Source organism: Cydia pomonella, chromosome 25 (genome assembly GCF_033807575.1).
Source record: "Cydia pomonella isolate Wapato2018A chromosome 25, ilCydPomo1, whole genome shotgun sequence".
NCBI classification, from domain to species: domain Eukaryota; kingdom Metazoa; phylum Arthropoda; class Insecta; order Lepidoptera; family Tortricidae; genus Cydia; species Cydia pomonella.
In genome coordinates, this window is record NC_084727.1 from 2032699 (window position 1) to 2056158 (window position 23460).

General features: G+C 45.7%; 1 protein-coding gene across 1 annotated transcript in view; it reads right to left on the reverse strand.

The window, feature by feature from the left end:
• LOC133531703 (U4/U6 small nuclear ribonucleoprotein Prp4) overlaps positions 1 to 21963 on the reverse strand; it is a 56969-nt gene extending 35006 nt beyond the window's left edge. Inside the window, exons 1-7 of the mRNA XM_061870073.1 lie at positions 21444 to 21963; positions 17978 to 18087; positions 16586 to 16680; positions 14837 to 14995; positions 13252 to 13357; positions 10685 to 10755; positions 9458 to 9587 (exon numbers count right to left, since the gene is read on the reverse strand). Coding sequence (XP_061726057.1) covers positions 9458 to 9587; positions 10685 to 10755; positions 13252 to 13357; positions 14837 to 14995; positions 16586 to 16680; positions 17978 to 18087; positions 21444 to 21609 — 837 coding nt within the window. The 5' untranslated portion in view covers positions 21610 to 21963. The remainder of the gene's footprint in view (positions 1 to 9457; positions 9588 to 10684; positions 10756 to 13251; positions 13358 to 14836; positions 14996 to 16585; positions 16681 to 17977; positions 18088 to 21443) is intronic.
• Positions 21964 to 23460: the final 1497 nt, after the last annotated feature.

Genomic DNA, 23460 nt, shown 5'->3' on the forward strand with positions numbered 1-23460 from the left:
TGTTGTATCCATTTAGCCACGAAGGCGAGTTCTCGGCGCGGCGAAATAACTCGGTATTAGGCGCGAGTTACGTCACGGCACAACGGATCGGCTACGCCACATTCGACTACGAACCAGTGCTACGTGCTACGAGCTACGCCGCCTTGTTACGGCCCACTGTCTGTAAGCATATCTAGGAATATTTGTTACGAATATGGATTCGGTACTGAATAACAGCATGATCTGTAGTGGGTGCCAGTCGGAGATGTTGGTAGGAGAAGAGTTCTTGCAGTGTATGGTGGAAAACTGCGGGAAGTTATACCATTATAGCTGTACCTATAAAAACCTTTCGGAGGCTGAAAAGGAGACTTGGGTCTGTCCTGAATGTGCCGCTGCTGCAAAAAAGGGTGGAAATAACTGTGAAACTCCTGTGGGAACTCCAACAAGTATGAAGAATGTGACGCTGCGGAAACCCTCCTCAGTTCCCCGCCGCTCGACAGAGCCCTGTTATCCGGAGAAAGATGAATCCATGTCCTTATCTCCCGACCTAGAAATAAAATTGCTTCGGGAACAAATTACATGCTTGACGGAGCGCCTAGCAGATGCTGTCTCTACAATCGAACGGTACCATTCTGCTCTTAACATGTGTACTAATAAAGTAGAAGCAGTCAGCGAGAAATTGTGCGAATTGGAGATTAAGATCAAGTTTCGAAGCAGGTCTGAGGTCGCGCCGCCGCCGCCCACCCCTTACAGCGAGATTGTAAAGTCCAGCAATGAATCAAGTTGCCTGACGAGCATCAACATCAGCGCCGTTAGTAATGGACCTAAAATCAAGGCAGGAGAGGCACAGAAGGAATCAGTTGGAGACAATCTTACCAAGAACATGTCAGACAGTGACGTCGCTCCGAGAAGTGGTTTTTCGCAAATCGACGTCAACGACAAACAGTTATCTGCAGGCAGCGACAAGCAGCAGGACCAACATAAGCCCAGCAGTAAGGATGGATCTAAGAATGTCAAAGACGACGCAGAAAATAAACAACAACGACTGGCTTCAATACGCTGCACTGGAGGTCCTGGTGTAACATCTCTCAGAGCAGTCGAACTCCGTAAGCACATACATTTATGGAATATGGTGTCGGAGGCTGGAGAGGTTCAAGAGTATCTGCAAACCTTGTGTCCAAATGCAACCTGTACAGTCGAAGAACTTAAATCGAAAGGGAATTACAAGTCTTATAAAATAGGAATACCCGCCGCTTTCTATGACAAATGTCTTTCAGCAAGTGTTTGGCCTGAAAATGCAAGAGTTAAAATGTGGACGTTTCGTCGACAAGGTGCAAAAAGACAGGAAAAGTAGGCGTAATATATCCCGTCAGCGTTCTTCAAATTCGTCTCTAAGCATTGCGTATCAAAATGTTCGAGGTCTCAACACAAAACTGAAGGCTTTTAGGCATATTACTCTTGCTCTCGACAGTGATATTGTAGCTGTAACCGAATCCTGGCTGTCTGATTCGGTTGAGGACTCAGAACTGGTCGGTAGTGAGTGGAGCGTGCTCCGGAGGGATCGTACTGGAGGGCGTCAAGGGGGAGGCGTGCTGTTGACGGCACGGCCAGGTGTTAGACTGCAGCGCAGACCGGACCTTGAGACGACTAGTGGCGAAGATCTCTGGGCTTCGTTCTATCTGGATCATACTTTGTGCCATGTGTGTGTTATATATATACCTCCTAAGGCTGCTGATGATATCTATATGAGTTTTTTCCACAAAGTTGAATCTGTTATTGATTCCTTAAAAGGTGTTGTGGTGATTGTCGGCGATTTAAACCTAAACCCGACTTATTCTTCTGTTAATATTTTAAGCTACTTTTGTTATTTTACAACTGTTTGTAACTTGAATGAGATGAATGATGTATCGAATGCATTTGGAGGAGTGCTAGATGTGGTGCTGGTGCGTGGTGATTCTAGCTGTGTAAAAGTTTATGAGATGGAAGATGGGGGGCTAGTCCCTCATCGTGATGCGTACCATCCACCGCTGGAAATTGAAGTGCCGTTTACAGGATCAGGGCACAAATCTGTTTTCATGACACCCAGCAATGTCGATTTAAGCCGTGATTGGAATTTTTCGAAGGGCAATTATGAACTCCTCTACCTGTTATTATCAAAGGTGTCCTGGCATGATCTTCTTGAGACTCGTGATGCCAATGTGGCTGTAGATCTCTTTTATGGCATATTATACGATATTTTCGATGCATGTATACCTAGGAAAGCAAGACCTAATAAGCCAAGTAAGCGTTATCCAGTTTGGTTTACGTCTGATATTATTATGGGCCTTAAGAAGAAGGCTAAATTGCATAGGGATTGGAAACGTTCAGGAGACGAGTCTATATATACCACCTTTTCTAGGCTTAGGGCTAGTCTCAAACTTCGTATATCAAGTGCATACGATGACTACATTAATAACTTGCAAGTCAAGCTTGCGTCCAACCCTCAAGCGTTTTGGCAGCATATTGGAAACTTAAAAGCTAAAGGAGGGTTCGAGTCTCAAGTTACCTTCCAGGGGGCAGAGTTTGAGGGGACAGAGGCAGCCCAGGCCTTCGCAGATTTCTTTTCATCTGTCTTTTTGTCAAATGTTCCAAATCTTGACTTTGAACAAATTGTTCGCGAGGATTTGTCTTGTAATTCTAATTACGTTCACGTTAACCAAATATCTCCGCAAGACATAGAAGCCTCAATAAAACGATTAAAACCACGTAGCTCCCCTGGACCTGATAATGTCCCGGCCTATATTTTAAAAGGGTGTAGTGAGTGGCTTATACAACCTTTATGCCACATTTTGAACATATCATTGTGTACTGGAGTTTACCCGCATCAGTGGAAAGTCACACGAGTGGGACCTATTCCTAAAACTTGTAACTCAACTCGCGTGGAAGACTATCGACCTATAGCCATTCTTTCGTCGATTGCCAAGGTATTTGAGAGCATTGTAAATAGGCTCGTAGCTCCTCAAATTAAGCCCTTTCTTAGCGATTCCCAGCACGGTTTTAGGCCTCGGCGTTCAGTGGAGTCGAATCTTCTAACTTTGGTGGACTCGGTTTCCGATCATATGGACAAGGGTATACAAGTAGACGTGTTATACTTCGACTTCCAAAAAGCATTCGATCGCGTGGATAACGATGTGCTATTGAGCAAGTTGTGCGATATCGGTTTTTTCCCCGCAACTACTCCGTTTCTTCGCTAGTTATCTCCGCGATAGGAGTCAATATGTGCAACATGGCTGCTTTATATCGGACACTTATCAGACTAGGTCTGGCGTCAGTCAGGGATCGGTACTGGGTCCTTTGCTCTTCGGTATAATGATTAATGACCTGGCATCCGTTCCGAGTTTCGCTAGATGCCTTCTTTATGCCGATGACTTGAAGTTGATCTATGGAGTACAAGGAATCTCAGATTGTGAATCTCTTCAAAAGGATCTTGACCAACTGCGCGAGTGGAGCGTAAAAAATAGACTATCCTTTAATGTCTCTAAATGTGCGGTTATAAGTTTTAGCAAGGCACGAAATCCACTTAACTACACATATATTTTGGGTTCAGACGCAATAGTTCGTGTTAGCTCCATCCGCGATCTCGGTGTCATTCTAGACTCTCGTCTCAATTTCCATGAGCACCTGAATGCATTGACCCGTAATTGTTACAAGAGGTTGGGATTTGTCATTCGAAATGCCAGGGATTTTACTGACTCAAGAACAATAAAACTGCTCTACAATGCCTTAGTGAGGAGTAAGCTTGAGACGGCCTCTGTCGTTTGGTGTCCCTACGAGACAACATATGTCTTACAACTGGAAAAAGTACAGAAAGTGTTCTTGCGCTTCCTATACAAAAAAATGTACGGGTATTACCCATTCCTTTATCCTACCAAGTTTTTGTTGGGAATGATGGGATTTAACTCCCTAGAGGTAAGACGCAGCTCAGCACTTCTCACTACAATCTGTAATATCTTACGCGGTGACTCTGACTGTGTCGAGTTAACAACACAAGTAGTGCGTCTGTTTGTCCCAACACCTTCTAGATTTGAGTTTCGGCCTCGTAATCGCTGTCTTTTATCTGTGCCGGGTTCCCGAACTGTGTCGCGCAGGAACGCTCCTTTTGTTCGAGCTTTACGCAGCTTGAATTCACTCCTCGCATCAGCGCCTGAATGTGATGTGTTTGCAAGTAGATGGATGTCAGTGCGTGATGAATGTCTGATGTTCAGCGAGATGATGGATATTCGTCCCTCCTCTGTGTTATAAGTGTCACCTGTATTCTAATTAGTATTTTGATGTTTCATGTCAACTCTTTCCAATTATACATGTCTAGATTGTCTAGGTTCAATATGTAATTTCACAGTGCTTTAGTTTTAACTGTTATACTGTGTTAATTAAAATGAATAAATAAAATAAATAAAATAAAATAAATAATCACTGTGCAAGTACCTTGTCCTTGAAACGTTGGGGCATGGCGGCTGCAGGGTGGAAGGCGGCGCCGCTGACGTTGCAGGTGTAGCTCCGGCACCGAGTGAAGCGAGGATCACTGTGCAAGTACCTTGTCCTTGAAACGTTGGGGCATGGCGGCTGCAGGGTGGAAGGCGGCGCCGCTGACGTTGCAGGTGTAGCTCCGGCACCGAGTGAAGCGAGGATCACTGTGCAAGTACCTTGTCCTTGAAACGTTGGGGCATGGCGGCTGCAGGGTGGAAGGCGGCGCCGCTGACGTTGCAGGTGTAGCTCCGGCACCGAGTGAAGCGAGGATCACTGTGCAAGTACCTTGTCCTTGAAACGTTGGGGCATGGCGGCTGCAGGGTGGAAGGCGGCGCCGCTGACGTTGCAGGTGTAGCTCCGGCACCGAGTGAAGCGAGGATCACTGTGCAAGTACCTTGTCCTTGAAACGTTGGGGCATGGCGGCTGCAGGGTGGAAGGCGGCGCCGCTGACGTTGCAGGTGTAGCTCCGGCACCGAGTGAAGCGAGGATCACTGTGCAAGTACCTTGTCCTTGAAACGTTGGGGCATGGCGGCTGCAGGGTGGAAGGCGGCGCCGCTGACGTTGCAGGTGTAGCTCCGGCACCGAGTGAAGCGAGGATCACTGTGCAAGTACCTTGTCCTTGAAACGTTGGGGCATGGCGGCTGCAGGGTGGAAGGCGGCGCCGCTGACGTTGCAGGTGTAGCTCCGGCACCGAGTGAAGCGAGGATCACTGTGCAAGTACCTTGTCCTTGAAACGTTGGGGCATGGCGGCTGCAGGGTGGAAGGCGGCGCCGCTGACGTTGCAGGTGTAGCTCCGGCACCGAGTGAAGCGAGGATCACTGTGCAAGTACCTTGTCCTTGAAACGTTGGGGCATGGCGGCTGCAGGGTGGAAGGCGGCGCCGCTGACGTTGCAGGTGTAGCTCCGGCACCGAGTGAAGCGAGGATCACTGTGCAAGTACCTTGTCCTTGAAACGTTGGGGCATGGCGGCTGCAGGGTGGAAGGCGGCGCCGCTGACGTTGCAGGTGTAGCTCCGGCACCGAGTGAAGCGAGGATCACTGTGCAAGTACCTTGTCCTTGAAACGTTGGGGCATGGCGGCTGCAGGGTGGAAGGCGGCGCCGCTGACGTTGCAGGTGTAGCTCCGGCACCGAGTGAAGCGAGGATCACTGTGCAAGTACCTTGTCCTTGAAACGTTGGGGCATGGCGGCTGCAGGGTGGAAGGCGGCGCCGCTGACGTTGCAGGTGTAGCTCCGGCACCGAGTGAAGCGAGGATCACTGTGCAAGTACCTTGTCCTTGAAACGTTGGGGCATGGCGGCTGCAGGGTGGAAGGCGGCGCCGCTGACGTTGCAGGTGTAGCTCCGGCACCGAGTGAAGCGAGGATCACTGTGCAAGTACCTTGTCCTTGAAACGTTGGGGCATGGCGGCTGCAGGGTGGAAGGCGGCGCCGCTGACGTTGCAGGTGTAGCTCCGGCACCGAGTGAAGCGAGGATCACTGTGCAAGTACCTTGTCCTTGAAACGTTGGGGCATGGCGGCTGCAGGGTGGAAGGCGGCGCCGCTGACGTTGCAGGTGTAGCTCCGGCACCGAGTGAAGCGAGGATCACTGTGCAAGTACCTTGTCCTTGAAACGTTGGGGCATGGCGGCTGCAGGGTGGAAGGCGGCGCCGCTGACGTTGCAGGTGTAGCTCCGGCACCGAGTGAAGCGAGGATCACTGTGCAAGTACCTTGTCCTTGAAACGTTGGGGCATGGCGGCTGCAGGGTGGAAGGCGGCGCCGCTGACGTTGCAGGTGTAGCTCCGGCACCGAGTGAAGCGAGGATCACTGTGCAAGTACCTTGTCCTTGAAACGTTGGGGCATGGCGGCTGCAGGGTGGAAGGCGGCGCCGCTGACGTTGCAGGTGTAGCTCCGGCACCGAGTGAAGCGAGGATCACTGTGCAAGTACCTTGTCCTTGAAACGTTGGGGCATGGCGGCTGCAGGGTGGAAGGCGGCGCCGCTGACGTTGCAGGTGTAGCTCCGGCACCGAGTGAAGCGAGGATCACTGTGCAAGTACCTTGTCCTTGAAACGTTGGGGCATGGCGGCTGCAGGGTGGAAGGCGGCGCCGCTGACGTTGCAGGTGTAGCTCCGGCACCGAGTGAAGCGAGGATCACTGTGCAAGTACCTTGTCCTTGAAACGTTGGGGCATGGCGGCTGCAGGGTGGAAGGCGGCGCCGCTGACGTTGCAGGTGTAGCTCCGGCACCGAGTGAAGCGAGGATCACTGTGCAAGTACCTTGTCCTTGAAACGTTGGGGCATGGCGGCTGCAGGGTGGAAGGCGGCGCCGCTGACGTTGCAGGTGTAGCTCCGGCACCGAGTGAAGCGAGGATCACTGTGCAAGTACCTTGTCCTTGAAACGTTGGGGCATGGCGGCTGCAGGGTGGAAGGCGGCGCCGCTGACGTTGCAGGTGTAGCTCCGGCACCGAGTGAAGCGAGGATCACTGTGTAAGTACCTTGTCCTTGAAACGTTGGGGCATGGCGGCTGCAGGGTGGAAGGCGGCGCCGCTGACGTTGCAGGTGTAGCTCCGGCACCGAGTGAAGCGAGGATCACTGTGCAAGTACCTTGTCCTTGAAACGTTGGGGCATGGCGGCTGCAGGGTGGAAGGCGGCGCCGCTGACGTTGCAGGTGTAGCTCCGGCACCGAGTGAAGCGAGGATCACTGTGCAAGTACCTTGTCCTTGAAACGTTGGGGCATGGCGGCTGCAGGGTGGAAGGCGGCGCCGCTGACGTTGCAGGTGTAGCTCCGGCACCGAGTGAAGCGAGGATCACTGTGCAAGTACCTTGTCCTTGAAACGTTGGGGCATGGCGGCTGCAGGGTGGAAGGCGGCGCCGCTGACGTTGCAGGTGTAGCTCCGGCACCGAGTGAAGCGAGGATCACTGTGCAAGTACCTTGTCCTTGAAACGTTGGGGCATGGCGGCTGCAGGGTGGAAGGCGGCGCCGCTGACGTTGCAGGTGTAGCTCCGGCACCGAGTGAAGCGAGGATCACTGTGCAAGTACCTTGTCCTTGAAACGTTTGGGCATGGCGGCTGCAGGGTGGAAGGCGGCGCCGCTGACGTTGCAGGTGTAGCTCCGGCACCGAGTGAAGCGAGGATCACTGTGCAAGTACCTTGTCCTTGAAACGTTGGGGCATGGCGGCTGCAGGGTGGAAGGCGGCGCCGCTGACGTTGCAGGTGTAGCTCCGGCACCGAGTGAAGCGAGGATCACTGTGCAAGTACCTTGTCCTTGAAACGTTGGGGCATGGCGGCTGCAGGGTGGAAGGCGGCGCCGCTGACGTTGCAGGTGTAGCTCCGGCACCGAGTGAAGCGAGGATCACTGTGCAAGTACCTTGTCCTTGAAACGTTGGGGCATGGCGGCTGCAGGGTGGAAGGCGGCGCCGCTGACGTTGCAGGTGTAGCTCCGGCACCGAGTGAAGCGAGGATCACTGTACAAGTACCTTGTCCTTGAAACGTTGGGGCATGGCGGCTGCAGGGTGGAAGGCGGCGCCGCTGACGTTGCAGGTGTAGCTCCGGCACCGAGTGAAGCGAGGATCACTGTGCAAGTACCTTGTCCTTGAAACGTTGGGGCATGGCGGCTGCAGGGTGGAAGGCGGCGCCGCTGACGTTGCAGGTGTAGCTCCGGCACCGAGTGAAGCGAGGATCACTGTGCAAGTACCTTGTCCTTGAAACGTTGGGGCATGGCGGCTGCAGGGTGGAAGGCGGCGCCGCTGACGTTGCAGGTGTAGCTCCGGCACCGAGTGAAGCGAGGATCACTGTGCAAGTACCTTGTCCTTGAAACGTTGGGGCATGGCGGCTGCAGGGTGGAAGGCGGCGCCGCTGACGTTGCAGGTGTAGCTCCGGCACCGAGTGAAGCGAGGATCACTGTGCAAGTACCTTGTCCTTGAAACGTTGGGGCATGGCGGCTGCAGGGTGGAAGGCGGCGCCGCTGACGTTGCAGGTGTAGCTCCGGCACCGAGTGAAGCGAGGATCACTGTGCAAGTACCTTGTCCTTGAAACGTTGGGGCATGGCGGCTGCAGGGTGGAAGGCGGCGCCGCTGACGTTGCAGGTGTAGCTCCGGCACCGAGTGAAGCGAGGATCACTGTGCAAGTACCTTGTCCTTGAAACGTTGGGGCATGGCGGCTGCAGGGTGGAAGGCGGCGCCGCTGACGTTGCAGGTGTAGCTCCGGCACCGAGTGAAGCGAGGATCACTGTGCAAGTACCTTGTCCTTGAAACGTTGGGGCATGGCGGCTGCAGGGTGGAAGGCGGCGCCGCTGACGTTGCAGGTGTAGCTCCGGCACCGAGTGAAGCGAGGATCACTGTGCAAGTACCTTGTCCTTGAAACGTTGGGGCATGGCGGCTGCAGGGTGGAAGGCGGCGCCGCTGACGTTGCAGGTGTAGCTCCGGCACCGAGTGAAGCGAGGATCACTGTGCAAGTACCTTGTCCTTGAAACGTTGGGGCATGGCGGCTGCAGGGTGGAAGGCGGCGCCGCTGACGTTGCAGGTGTAGCTCCGGCACCGAGTGAAGCGAGGATCACTGTGCAAGTACCTTGTCCTTGAAACGTTGGGGCATGGCGGCTGCAGGGTGGAAGGCGGCGCCGCTGACGTTGCAGGTGTAGCTCCGGCACCGAGTGAAGCGAGGATCACTGTACAAGTACCTTGTCCTTGAAACGTTGGGGCATGGCGGCTGCAGGGTGGAAGGCGGCGCCGCTGACGTTGCAGGTGTAGCTCCGGCACCGAGTGAAGCGAGGATCACTGTGCAAGTACCTTGTCCTTGAAACGTTGGGGCATGGCGGCTGCAGGGTGGAAGGCGGCGCCGCTGACGTTGCAGGTGTAGCTCCGGCACCGAGTGAAGCGAGGATCACTGTACAAGTACCTTGTCCTTGAAACGTTGGGGCATGGCGGCTGCAGGGTGGAAGGCGGCGCCGCTGACGTTGCAGGTGTAGCTCCGGCACCGAGTGAAGCGAGGATCACTGTGCAAGTACCTTGTCCTTGAAACGTTGGGGCATGGCGGCTGCAGGGTGGAAGGCGGCGCCGCTGACGTTGCAGGTGTGGCCCTTCAGGACCTGGAGCTCTTGGCACTCGGGCACCGACCACACCTTGACGAGACCTGACCTGGAAATAAATACGTAGTTTAATGGAAGGTGCAGTCGGTTCAGCCCGCAAAGTTTTTGAATAAAAATCCATAATACGGTTTGCCAATAAATCTTGCAACCTTGAGGCCTTTCTCTAACTTTATCGAAACCTGATTAAACAACTTCTGCTCTCTCTCTATTCTACATCGCGTTGTCCCGGCTTTTGACACGGCTCACGGGGTCCGCTTGACAACTGATCCCCAGAATTTGGCGTAGGCACTGGTTTTTACGAAAGCGACTGCCATCTGACCTTCCAACCCAGAAGGTAAACTAGGCCTTATTGGGAGTAGTCCGATTCCCTCACGATGTTTTCCTTCACCGAAAAGAGACTGGTAAATATCAAATTATATTTCGTACATAGGTTCCGAAAAACTCATTGGTACGAGCCGGGGTTTGAACCCACGAGCTCTCTCTTCTTCCTCGCGTTGTCCCGGCATTTTTGCCACGGCCCATGGGAGCCTGGGGTCCGCTTGACAACTAATCCCAAGATTTGGCGTAGGCACTAGTTTTTACGAAAGCGACTGCCATCTGACCTTTCAACCCAGAGGGTAAACTAGGCCTTGTTGGGATTAGTCCGGTTTCCTCACGATGTTTTCCTTCACCGAAAAGCGACTGGTAAATATCAAATGATATTTCGTACATAAGTTCCGAAAAACTCATTGGTACTAGCCGGGGTTTGAACCCACGACCTCCGGGTTGAAAAGCAAACGCTCTTACCACTAGGCCTCCAGCGCTTCTAAATGCGCTTCTCGATTGAACAACATCACGAAAATAGGTCTCAAACGTTAAATATGAGAATTGCTACTAAATGTTATTTTAGAGAAAACTCATAGATGCCGTTTCTGTTGTTAAAAATAACTAAAAAAACATTTCAATAAGTGTTTCGTTTCAGGGGGCTTAGCCAAGGTGACAATCGTTGGCAGGAAACGAAACAAAACGCTATTGTCTCTCTATCTCCTATTAGTACATTAGAGACCGCGTTGCATTTCGTTTATCTGCGAACGATTGTCATCTTGGCTGGGCCCCCATGAATTAAGCTGTTATAAACTAATATTACAGAATACAATTATAACTCACCAACTGGACGTTATTAACATCTGACTGTCGGAGCTGAAGCGGCAGAAACTGATGGGCCTCGAATCGCCGACCTAAAACAAATACAATCTGGGGTTGCAGGCGTCCATAGGCTACGGTGACTGCTTACCATCAGGCGGGCCACATACCTGTTAGTCACCGTCGTAATATAAAAAAATACATACAAAGGGTAACAAAAATAAATCCGGTTAGAAAATAGACAAAAGTCTGCATGTCAATGCTGACAAAGTCATTGACGCAAAACTATTTTCATTTTCAAAACTATCAGTTTTCATATAAAATGATTCAATAACGATTTATTTTCTTGAAATAGATTTATTGATTAGTTTTTAAAATTAAAAATCCACCGCACAGAGTCTCCGCTCAGACTCGGTTAAAGTTTAAGCCATTGTACTAAACTAAGATACAACAATTATTTCAAGGTAATAAATATTTTAATCTATAAATAAAATAAGTGTACTATTGCCAAATTCAAATACATAAATTTAATCTTACCACCCTCTTAAGTCCCACGGCCGCCCTACCGCGTCCAATATTACAAACAAAATTCATCATATATGTAAATTCTAACATTGTTTTAGCCGGCAATTTAGAACTCTGGTAGCTATTACGACCGGTTTGGCCTAGTGGGTAGTGACCCTGCCTACGAAGCTGATGCTCCCGGGTTCAAATCCTGGTAAGGGCATTTATTCGTGTGATGAGCATGGATATTTGTTCCTGAGTCATGGGTGTTTTCTATGTATTTATAAATATTTATATATTATATATATCGTTGTCTAAGTACCCTCAACACAAGCCTTATTGAGCTTACTGTGGGACTTAGTCAATTTGTGTAATAATGTCGTATAATATTTATTATTTATTTATTAGCAAAGTTAGTAATTAGCGACATAGGTTATAGTATTGTTTAAAATGTGGCTGTTTTGTTTTAGAGGGTGAACGTGAGAAAATAATCCTTGGCCGTCATATTTCCTTGGAAAGGCTCAAAATCAAAAGGCACGGATCCGCCACATAATTCCGACTAGTTGTAGTTCCCGGTGACCATCAACAAGACCGCTGCACTGAGCTGTGGAGCAGAAAGTGTCCGACAATCGGATAGATGTAATAACAACTTTGGCTGTCATAATATTCATGTATTTATAGTTTTTTGGGCTGATATATATGATAAGATTACAATGTACACTAATTGCAATTGTGGAGTAAAATCAGATGTGCCAAAGATCATGTTTTAGATATATAAAAAGCTATATTAAATGCAATAGATAGTATATGTATATATATAAAATTGTTTTTATCATGAAGATTTTAATGACTTCTATTTATTGTTACAAAGGTAATCTGGGAATTAAAACATGCGCTAAAAAATAGGCGACCTAAACATAAATAACGCCTTAAAAAAAATCAAAAGATAATAATCACACGCACAGGAGAGGTTAACTATTTGGTAGCCACAACAATAATGAACCGAAATTACCGACCTGTGGTCTCATTGAATAAAATTCATAATAGTTATGTAGATATTATATGGAAGTGTCACAGTTAGTTCAACAAGCCCCGTCCGATACAGAAAATGACTTTTTTCCTGCCTATTGTATGTTTTTCGAACGAATTAAGCTCTTTTGATCCTAATATATAGGCATAATAATATTTATAACTTGATAATAAACTGTTTTGTTACCTTTTATATTGAAAAAACTTCAAAATATAGATATCATGATCTCTTAGGACAAAAGATGCCTGTGATTTTGATTAATAAAAAAAAAATGCATTTATTTCAGACAAACATGGTCCATATTTTGTTAGTACATCTTAAGAATTACAAGCTATGACTAATGTTAACTTAAAAATAAACTTAAATTTAATATGTGACAAAATATTTTTTTATCTGTGAAATGCTAATTTATAAACCTCACCCCAACAAAAACAAAAATGAGAAATACAAAAAGAAATTCCATCGCCGGGATTCGAACCCAGAACCACTAGCTAGAACTGGATCACTACCTACCAAAACCCGCCAGGTTAAACCGGTTGTCAATTTTTTTTTTTATACTACGCCGGTGACAAACAAGCATACGGCCCGCCTGTTGGTAAGCAGTCTCCGTAGCCTATGTACGCCTGCAACTCCAGAGGAGTTACATGCGCGTTGCCAACCCTAACCCCCCCCCCCCCCCCCCCCTCGTTGAGCTCTGGCAACCTTACTCACCGGCAGGAACACAACACTATGAGTAGGGTCTAGTGTTATTTGGCTGCGGTTTTCTGTAAGGTGGAGGTACTTCCCCAGTTGGGCTCTGCTCTAGATCTGGAATAACATCCGCTGTGCTGTGCCCTACCACACAAAGCGAGATGACATTCACAATGCCCATACCTCTCTTTTGGACGTAGTTTATAGATACAAAGAGAGCGCCACTAGTATAAACGAACTTTTGAAAGGGACATTTTTTTGTATGGAGTTATCGTTCTTCTCCTAGTGAGTATTATTTATTTACAGTGGCACTGTGTCGATGTGTAAAATAATGGGAAAATATTTGTGTTTGCAAATAAATAAATACCTGACTGCAGTAGATGGCCACGGCGGCGGCGCGGCGCTGCGCGTCCTGCTTGCTGGCGGCGCGCACGCTGCCTGCCAGTTGCAGCTCTGCCCGGGCCTTGTTTAATCTGGGAACACATTACTATCATGAATGTGTTATTACTTCACCCCATAAAATTGGGTAGATATTTTTGTTTGCAATTACGGCATAAATAAATTACTACCGTTACTGTATGCTATACGTTATGAAGAATTTAAAAAACTTATGAACTATTGAAATAATCCCAGTATTCGTTACGTCAGAAACGCCATAATGCAGAAATGCACGCGATGTGTTATTTCTTCACCCCATAAAATTGGGTAGATATTTTTGTTTGCAATTACGGCATAAATAAACTACTACGGTTACTGTATGCTCTACGTTATGAAGAATTTAAAAAACTTATGAACTATTGAAATAATCCCAGTATTCGTTACGTCAGAAACACCATAATGCAGAAATGAACGCGATGTGTTATTTCTTCACCCCATAAAATTGGGTAGATATTTTTGTTTGCAATTACGGCATAAATAAACTACTACGGTTACTGTATGCTCTACGTTATGAAGAATTTAAAAAACTTATGAACTATTGAAATAATCCCAGTATTAGTTACGTCAGAAACACCATAATGCAGAAATGAACGCGATGTGTTATTTCTTCACCCCATAAAATTGGGTAGATATTTTTGTTTGCAATTACGGCATAAATAAACTACTACAGTTACTGTATGCTCTACGTTATGAAGAATTTAAAAAACTTATGAACTATTGAAATAATCCCAGTATTCGTTACGTCAGAAACACCATAATGCAGAAATGCACGCGATGTGTTATTTCTTCACCCCATAAAATTGGGTAGATATTTTTGTTTGCAATTACGGCATAAATAAATTACTACGGTTACTGCATGCTCTGCGTTATGAAGAATTTAAAAAACTTATGAACTATTGAAATAATCCCAGTATTCGTTACGTCAGAAACACCATAATGCAGAAATGCACGCGATGTGTTATTTCTTCACCCCATAAAATTGGGTAGATATTTTTGTTTGCAATTACGGCATAAATAAACTACTACGGTTACTGTATGCTACACGTTATGAAGAATTTAAAAACTTATGAACTATTGAAATAATCCCAGTATTCGTTACGTCAGAAACGCCATAATGCAGAAATGCACGCGATAAAGTCCGGTTTTAGTTTATATACACCGTGGCCCATTTAAACCCGACAGATATTAAAGGTGTAGTCTTGTGTTTCTTCGCGTTAAAAACTGCCTACTATAATATTTCGTTATTTTTAGAATTAGAAAAAAGGAAAAAAAAATCGACGTGCCTTTTTATAGAAAATTATTGAAAAACAATTTTTAAAAGTTAGTTTATATTACTTAAGAAAATAATCGTAGGTATATGATTTATATCTGTGTAAAATATTTGCCGTGTCTAATTCTACAAATGTTTTTTAATAAAAAAAAATACACGTCAAGAGCGGTTACTCTCTCCCTAATGCTAATAAAGCGAACTATAGCGCCATCTAGCGATACATTGAATAACCAAAACAGCTTACCTGGCTTTAGCCCTGGGTAGCGAATATTTAGCGATCCAGAGCCTAGCTTCGCGTAACTCCTTAGGCCCTTCGTGGTACCAGGTCCCTTCGCGTCCTCTGTCTCGTTCTATCCTAGCTTCCTCCTCTTCTAACTTCTTGTGGATCGCGTCCTCGCCCAAGCTGGAATAATCAGCTTTTATATGTCATAACTGTTATGAAATCAGGTAATTGTGTCTTGACATCAAGGTTAGGAACCGGTTTTATAAATAGAAGTAAATACCGGTTTATTTAGATTTTACTCCGAACTTTCATAAGAACGCGAACGAACGATTAAACGAACAGATTAAAACGAACGAACGATTTAAGAACTTTATTGTAAACTAACAAAACATCATGGACAGGTTTTCCCGGGCATGCACTTTGTTCTCCATGTCCATCAATGCCAAAAAGACAGTCGTATTAGTGCAGGGCAGTGCGGAAACACCCAGAATACTGGTGGATGGCACCGCTCTGGAAGTCGTCAATAAGTTTTGCTACCTTGGGTCGACTGTGTCAAACAATCTCTCGCTTGATGCAGAGATCGATATTCGTATTGGCAAAGCAGCGACCATGTTCGGGAGGCTACGTTCAAGGGTATGGTGTAATAAACACCTCACTGTTAGAACCAAGATGATAGTATACCAGACTTACGTTCTAAGTATACTCTTGTACGGAGCAGAAACCTGGACGACGTATGCAAAACAGGAGCGACGGCTCAACACTTTTCACATGCGCTGTCTACGCAACATTTTAGGCATAACTTGGCAGGACAAAGTGACAAATCAGAGGGTTCTTGAAAAAGCGCAGCTGCCCAGTCTTGCCGCTCTTCTCAAACAGAGACGCTTGCGGTGGCTGGGACATGTGCACCGGATGGAATCCTCTAGAATACCTCGACGTGTCTTGCTTGGTGCAGTTGCGTATGCTAAAAGGAACGTTGGAAGACCGATGCTGCGCTTTAAAGACTGTGTTAAGCGAGACATGTCAGCATTTGAAATCGACCACCATGCCTGGGAAACTTTAGCTGAAGACCGTGATGGATGGCGCAAGCGTGTTGTGGAGGGGAGAAGGCTATGCGACCAATCCTGGTTTACTACGTTAGATAGCAGAAGGTGTCGCAGAAAGCAAATCGGGACTGGAACCTCAGGTGGCATGAGCTTTTTCTGCCAAAAATGTGGGAGGTCGTGCCGCTCACGCATCGGCCTCCACAGTCACCAAACCCGTTGTCTAAACAGCAATGCTTAAATCGTCTGCAATAGACGCAAAGGCCTGTGATGATGATGATGATGATTGTAAACTAAATAAAGCGGTTTATTCGACGAGCGACGAGACGGCCGGCCGGCCTGTTGGTGTGCCGCGTAAACAAAGACACAGACATAGGTTTTTATTGCTCTAAACAGATTAACCTGAAAAGAACTTTATGGAAATGCCCTCTTAAAAACCGGTTTCAAAATAACGGTTTTACAAACGAAACTGAAATTAAATGGTTTTGCGCCAAGTAATGGTTTGGACATTTAACCGGTTCCCAAGCCTTGGTTTCTAGGCATACTTGAATAATTTTGTTTTGACATTTTTATTTATTTATTTAATCTTTATTGCACAATACATGAAGGTACAAATGGCGGACTTAATGCTTTAAGGCATTCTCTACCAGTCAACCAATGGGTTAAACCAGAAAGATTAAGTAGGTGCAGTGTCTTTTGACTCTGCGGACATTGGTGTGAATGTACTTACTAGCTAAGCAGATCGCGCAGCCGCACGCGCCGCTCGGCGGGCCCCTCGCCGAACAGGCACACGGGCTCTCCTAACTGCCGAAGACTCCTACGCACCTGAAATTATATTTAAACTCTTTGGACTCTCTTTTTGGACGAAGACGTACCCGGGCGTCCTTAAACTACGTCCACAAGAGAGGTATGAACATTGTGAATGTCATCTCGCTCTGTGTGGTAGGGCACAGCACAGCGGATGTTATTCGAGATCTAGAGCAGAGCCCAACTGGGGAAGTACCTCCACCTTACAGAAAATCGCAGCCAAATAACACTAGACCCTATTCATAGTGTTGTGTTCCTGCCGGTGAGTAAGGTTGCCAGAGCTCAACGAGGGGCGGGAGGGGGTTAAGGTCGGCAACGCGCATGTAACTCCTCTGGAGTTGCAGGCGTACATAGGCTACGGATACTGCTTACCATCAGGCGGGCCGTATGCTTGATTGCCACCGAAGTAGTATAAAAAAAAATCTGTTTGGCTCGATGGTTGACTGATAGAGACTTCGTGAGACTTCGCCATCCGCCACGCGTACCGCGGCCCTCCAACTCAGTCTGGCAGACCACAGCTCGGCGTCGACGGTGCGCTGCCACGTGTGCGCCGGCCGACCCCATCGCCTGCTCCCATGCGGCATCAGCGTGAATGCGATCCTGGCCTTGTTGCGCTCTGGTCTTCGAAGGGTGTGCCCCGTGTGCTCTATCCACTTCGGAGATTCGGTGAGCGATTTCTTGCTTAACCTTGAATCACTAGTATAATGAACTCGACCGAAAGCGAGATGAGCTTAAGGCTCGGCCGCCAAACTCTATTTCCCACAATTATGTAGGCGGTGTGTTGACGTGTCCAAAATGCGCTCGGAAATTGAGTAGGAAGGTAGGGTACGCGAGCCATCTAAAAGCGCACCAGAGAGTGGAACAGCTACATGTTAACAGTAATTAATGGAATGTCGCAAGCTTCCATCAATCCATTAGACCGTTGGGAGGAGCTTGCGGTTCAGAGATCAGAATGGCACAATAAGGTAAGAGAAGGTGTAGCTTTTAACTAACTTTCGAAGAAGCTCGACTTTCGAGCACCTGGTCCAAAAGCGCCTTCAACGGAAGACTCGACCTAAGCCGTCCTACGCATACACATATAACGACCAAGGGCAGCTTTATTGTGCACAGTGCGACCGGGCATTTAAGACTATGTTCGGTTTCGCGAGCCATATACGTGCTCATCAGAGGAAATTGTAAAGGTAGCCGTTGTCGGATACGACACGGAGGACTATATTTATATTTTAACAGTAATTAAAAATGTCCACTCCAGAACACAGAGTGTGGCCGAAATCGGTCAGGAGTCATGATCATCACCAGAATAACGTATACTAACCTCGTCATCATCTGTAGACACATTCAGCTGCCGCGCCTTCCTTCTGCGCTCAAACTCCTCCAGCAATGCTTTTTTGTCTTTGGACATCTCATCTTCCAGGTCCATATATTCTGGAAATAGTTGATAAATATTAGTAAAGCATCTTGTAAAATATGACAATAATAATAAAATAATCAGTAATTATTTAATCACTGACAGGACTATTTTAGCCAATAAGACTGACATCGTGATAATAGATTGATCGCAACGCCGGGCCGTGCTCGTCAACATCAACATCCCCCATGATCAGAATCTCGTAAAAGTCGAGTAGGACAAGTCCAGTAAGTACCTAGACTTGGCTCAGGAGATAACCGCCATGTGGGATGTTGATTTAACGATCACTGTCCCGATAGTCGTTTCAGCGAAAAAGTCTCATCTTAGCAAAGAGTCTCGACCAACACCTAGAGAGACTCTCGCTAGCCGGTTGGATCAAAGGTCAGATGCAGAAGGTGGTGATCTTGGACACGTCGTAGATAGTCCGGGGGTTCCTCTCTGCAATGCGGCCCTGACCAGCGGCAGCTTAACTGCCCCATTGCCGGCGGCGCCCTAAGGTAAGGTTTTTAATAATGTGTTTATATATTTTTGTACGTGTTTTTATACTTTACTTTTATATTCATATTGTAAAAAACACAAACTTGCCATTTTGCGGATTTTCAATGGTACTAATGTCTTTTACTTGCAACAAGTACTCTTTGACAACGAACGTTGGATGTCACCGATGTAAACAAACTTAATAACATAACTTAATAACCAGTAACCACCTCTATAACTGAAATAACCTCTATTTTCACCTCTATTAGTGGAACCCTCTGTAAATGAAACCGATATTTTATACCTAGGTAAGTGGAATACCTCTTTAAGTGAGACAAATCGGCAGGTCCCTTGAAGTCTCAGTTATCAGTTCAATTAGCAAACCTCTGTTAAATTTTTCCACTTTATCTCACTTATGCGAGCGGAGCCGCGGGCATGTCTAGTAATAATAATAAAGATGTTTTTCATGACTAATTTATGGCGTAGCATCTGGTCAGTGCCTGTCGAACACACCGAGGGAGGTTGTATGAGTGTTGTCGAACGTGAGTGCGAGTCCATCGAACCTATGGGGGCGGTCACCATCAGCCCCGATGACGTAAGTTGTACCATCCGCACGGCCCAGAACTGGAAAAGCCCTGGGCCGGATGGATTGCACAACTTCTGGCTAAAATGGTTCCAATGCTCGCACTCGCGCTTGGCAGCACAATTTCAACGAGCCCTCGAGCTTGGTTCTCTCCCACCTTCCTTAACAACTGGTGTCACCTTCCTGCTCTATAAGTCCGGTAGTACCACGGAAGCTAAGAACTACAGACCCATCACGTGCTTGCCTACACTATATAAGCTCCTTCCATCCATCCATCCATCATCCATCTTGAGATCAAAAATAAACGCGCACATTGTCGCTAACAACATTTTGGCCTCCGCTCAAAATGGATGTAGGGTTGGGTCCCGTGGTACTAAAGAGCTCCTCCTCATAGACATGACCATTTGCCAACAAATCCGGCAGAACAGAGGGGCCCTCTCAGCCGCTTGGATTGACTACAAGAAGGCCTATGATTCGGTGCCTCACTCATGGCTGGGGAGAGTTTTAGAGCTGTATAAAGTTGATCCAGCTTTAAGATCCTTCCTAAGAGCGTGTATGAGGCAGTGGACCACAGTCATTCGTCAACCAGGAGGCGGGCGGGTAGTAAGAGTTTGCGATGTTGACTAGACGATCATTGCTCCGATAGTCGTGTCAGCGAACAGTCTCATAGCAAAGAGTCTTGACCAACACCTAGACAGACTCTCGCTTGGTGGCTGGATCAATGGTCACATGCAGAAGGCAGTCATTTTCGACACGGCGCATATAGTACGTCGGTTCCTCTCTCTGTGGCCCTGACCACCGGCAGCTTGGGCCCTGCCCCACTGCTGGCGGCACCCTAGGTTAAGTTTTTTATAATGTGTTTATATGTATTTTGTATTGTTTTGTAAGTGTTTTTATATTTCACTTTTATATTCATATTATAAAAAAACCTAATCTAAGATATGCAATGAATAAATAGTAATAATAATAATATTATCTTAATACATGGGATGTACTCAAATAAGTATGGTGTAACAGAAATGAATGTACTATATATACATAGATAGAGAGAGACAAAAAGAGGAAGCGTGCCAGGCCAACAAGAAGATGGGATGATGAAATTAAGAGTGCAGCAGGAGGTTGCTGGACTACAATAGCAAGGGATAGGGATAAATGGAAAGAGTTAGGGGAGGCCTTTGCCTACAACAGGCATACAGGTGGAAATTAGATATATATACACCGTGGGCCAATTAAACCCGACAGATTTCAAAGGTGTATTCTTGACCACATTTAGAGACTAAAATGTCATTCAATGTTTTCTGAAATCGGTCTTGTTTTAGAGATAATGACAATTTGTGTGAAAATTTGTTTCTTATATAACTTAGTCAAAAACGCCTTTTTAGCTGTGACGCTGACACTATGTGACTTGGTTTAGACATACCTACTGACAGATATTAAAGTTTTAAAGTAAACTCGCAATTTTCATCTTTACATAAAAAAAAAAGTTGTAATGATTTTTTTTCACCAAGGTGTACAAATAAATAACGTGTCGTGTGCAGAAAACGCAAAAGGATTTATTTTTGGCGAATTTGGCCAAAACTCATATAACATTTTTTGCTCCTTATGACCTCAGGAATGCGTGGTTAAAATCTGTCAGGTTTAATTGGCCCACGGTGTATATATATATGTTAACAAAATGTACTTACAAAATACTTGTCTGAAATAAAGGCTATTTCATTCATATATATATAATATAGGACACCACACGAAACACCCTGCTTAAGCATCTATTCACGTTGCAGACCAGGCGCGGATACAAGGGGGGGGCCATAGGGGCAATGGCCCCCCCCTAAAACCCTGGCTCTCACAATACTAAATTGAGTAACATTTTTTTTTACCTTATTTTCTGTGCAAAAATATATGATTTTCTCAAAATGGCCCCCCCCTAAGCCAAATCTTGTATCCGCGCCTGTTGCAGACTAACAGCTCAGTACCAGATAAGTTCTACCTAACTACTCTGGTCCTATTACCATATAAGTTAGCATATTACATTTTATCCGAAAGTCCAGGCAAGTAGAAATGAACTGTATAGAAATATATTTTCACCAAGTTTATATTTATGTATTATATAAGTTTTGTGTATAAGTTTATGCTGTTAAATCCTGAGGGATTCTTTAAAATATATCACATTTACTCATATAAACATTATGCTTCTCATATTCGAGTTTGCGGAAGTAGAACAGTTAGTAGGCATTGGTACCTTCGAGGAACACTAACCACGACCTACACTAACCACCAAAAATTTGTATATAAAATTACAACAGCGGTACTCACCATTCGAAACCTGGATCTCGCCCAAGTCTTTCCCTCCAGTATCTTCCACGCCTTCTTTGGCCGCGGCAGCCAGGGCTGCGAGTCGCGCCTTTTCCTGCTCTTCCAGTGATCCATAGTGGATCTGCTTACTTCGTTTCACTAAAATTACATCTTCGTCGTCAGACATTTTGAGGTTATGTTTGTACACTAAAAACGATATAGATGATTTAAGAGAATTAGATTAAGAAATACGTTGTCTTCTAAGTTGTTATTACCACAGTCTCAATGTGTAATAACTGTTTACACATAATCACAATTATTTAACGTTCACATTTCACAACTATTTAACTGCCCAACAAACTGGCAATAGTGGCAATGGGGTTGGCCGGCCGAAGTATTAAACAGATGGCGCCATCATAGCTTGCCCTGTCAATCCCTAGAATTGTGTCAAATTCTTGTTTTTTTTTTGGAATTTTGTGACCTGGATTCCAGTACTTTAAGCCAAATCTCATAGAACAAAACTAGATACAGGGGCAAGCTATGATGGCGCCATCTATGCAAACCTTTGACAGTTGCCAACCCCATCCACCATAAAGGTATATATTAAAGTGGAGAGCGCAATGACTTTTTTGCCATACCAAATAGAACCTTATCATTGAGCGAGGAAGGTGTTCGTACCAAACTAGAGAAAACTGTCCACCTGAGATAGCAAACCCGAGCCCTGTGTCTCACTCGCACATGGTGCCAATGTTAAAAAGATACCATGGTGGTAGTAATAATATCAATATGCTACTAAGTCAATTACCTTGAATGAATGAATGTTTATTTGAGACAAACAAGCGTATATCGTTAAGTGTTACATTTTTGGTTTTGACCGATCCTTGTTTTGCCATGATTGGCATACAAATATTGTTTTTTACTTACTAACTAAATTAACTATGTACAAGATATAAACCTAACCTTACATACTACGATAAACATTACAATGTCATGCAATTCATGCAAGTAATAATGAATTACAAATAAGGTTTTAAATAAAATAAATAAATAAATAAATAATACCATTGGCGGAATAATTTAATATTACAATTTACATTTGGTAATGAATTCATTAACAGAATAATAACAATTATCAATTAAATAATTAAATAATTTCTTCTTAAAAATATTAAAAGGCATTTCTTTAAAAGTATCAGAGAGAATATTATATATTTTAATAGCCATACAGTATGAATTTTGCCGTGATAATGCTAGATTGGTTTTTGGTAAGTTTAACTTAATCCTATGTGTCCCTCTCTTAGAGTTAGTGACTCTTACATCAAACAGTTCTATATTTTTCTTTACAAATAAACACATTTCAAACACATACAAACATGGAAGTGGCAGTATACGTTTGGATTGGTAAAGTGGTTTACAGTGGTCTAAGAAATCGGCTCCACATAAAGTGCGAATGCATTTTTTTTGTATTTTAAAAATGATTTCAGCATCCGTCGAGTTTCCCCAAAGTATGAGTCCGTATCGCAATATTGATGCCACATAACCGTGATACGCAGAAAGGGCTGCTTCTTCTGAGACAACATTTCGTAACCGATATAAGACATACACAAAACGGTCGAGTCGCATGCGCAAATTATCAATATGACTCTTCCAGTTACACAAGCAGTCCAATGTTATTCCCAAAAATGTCGCAGACTTTACCTCTTCAATTGATTGATTATTATATGATATATTTAAATTAGTCGTTTTACTTTTACGTGTCAAAAATTGTATAAATTTAGTCTTTTCCAAGTTAATGCTCAAATTATTATCTTTCATCCAATTAATTATGTCATTTATGGCTTGATTTATTTCGTATTCAAATTTTAAAACATCATTACAATTTATAAGTAAGGTAGTATCATCCGCGAACAATATACATTTGTGATTCGTTGCATCTGGCAGGTCGTTAATATAAAGAAGGAATAGCAATGGACCTAATATACTTCCTTGAGGTACGCCGGTAGGATTTAGCTTGTAGTTAGATCTATATGCCAATCTG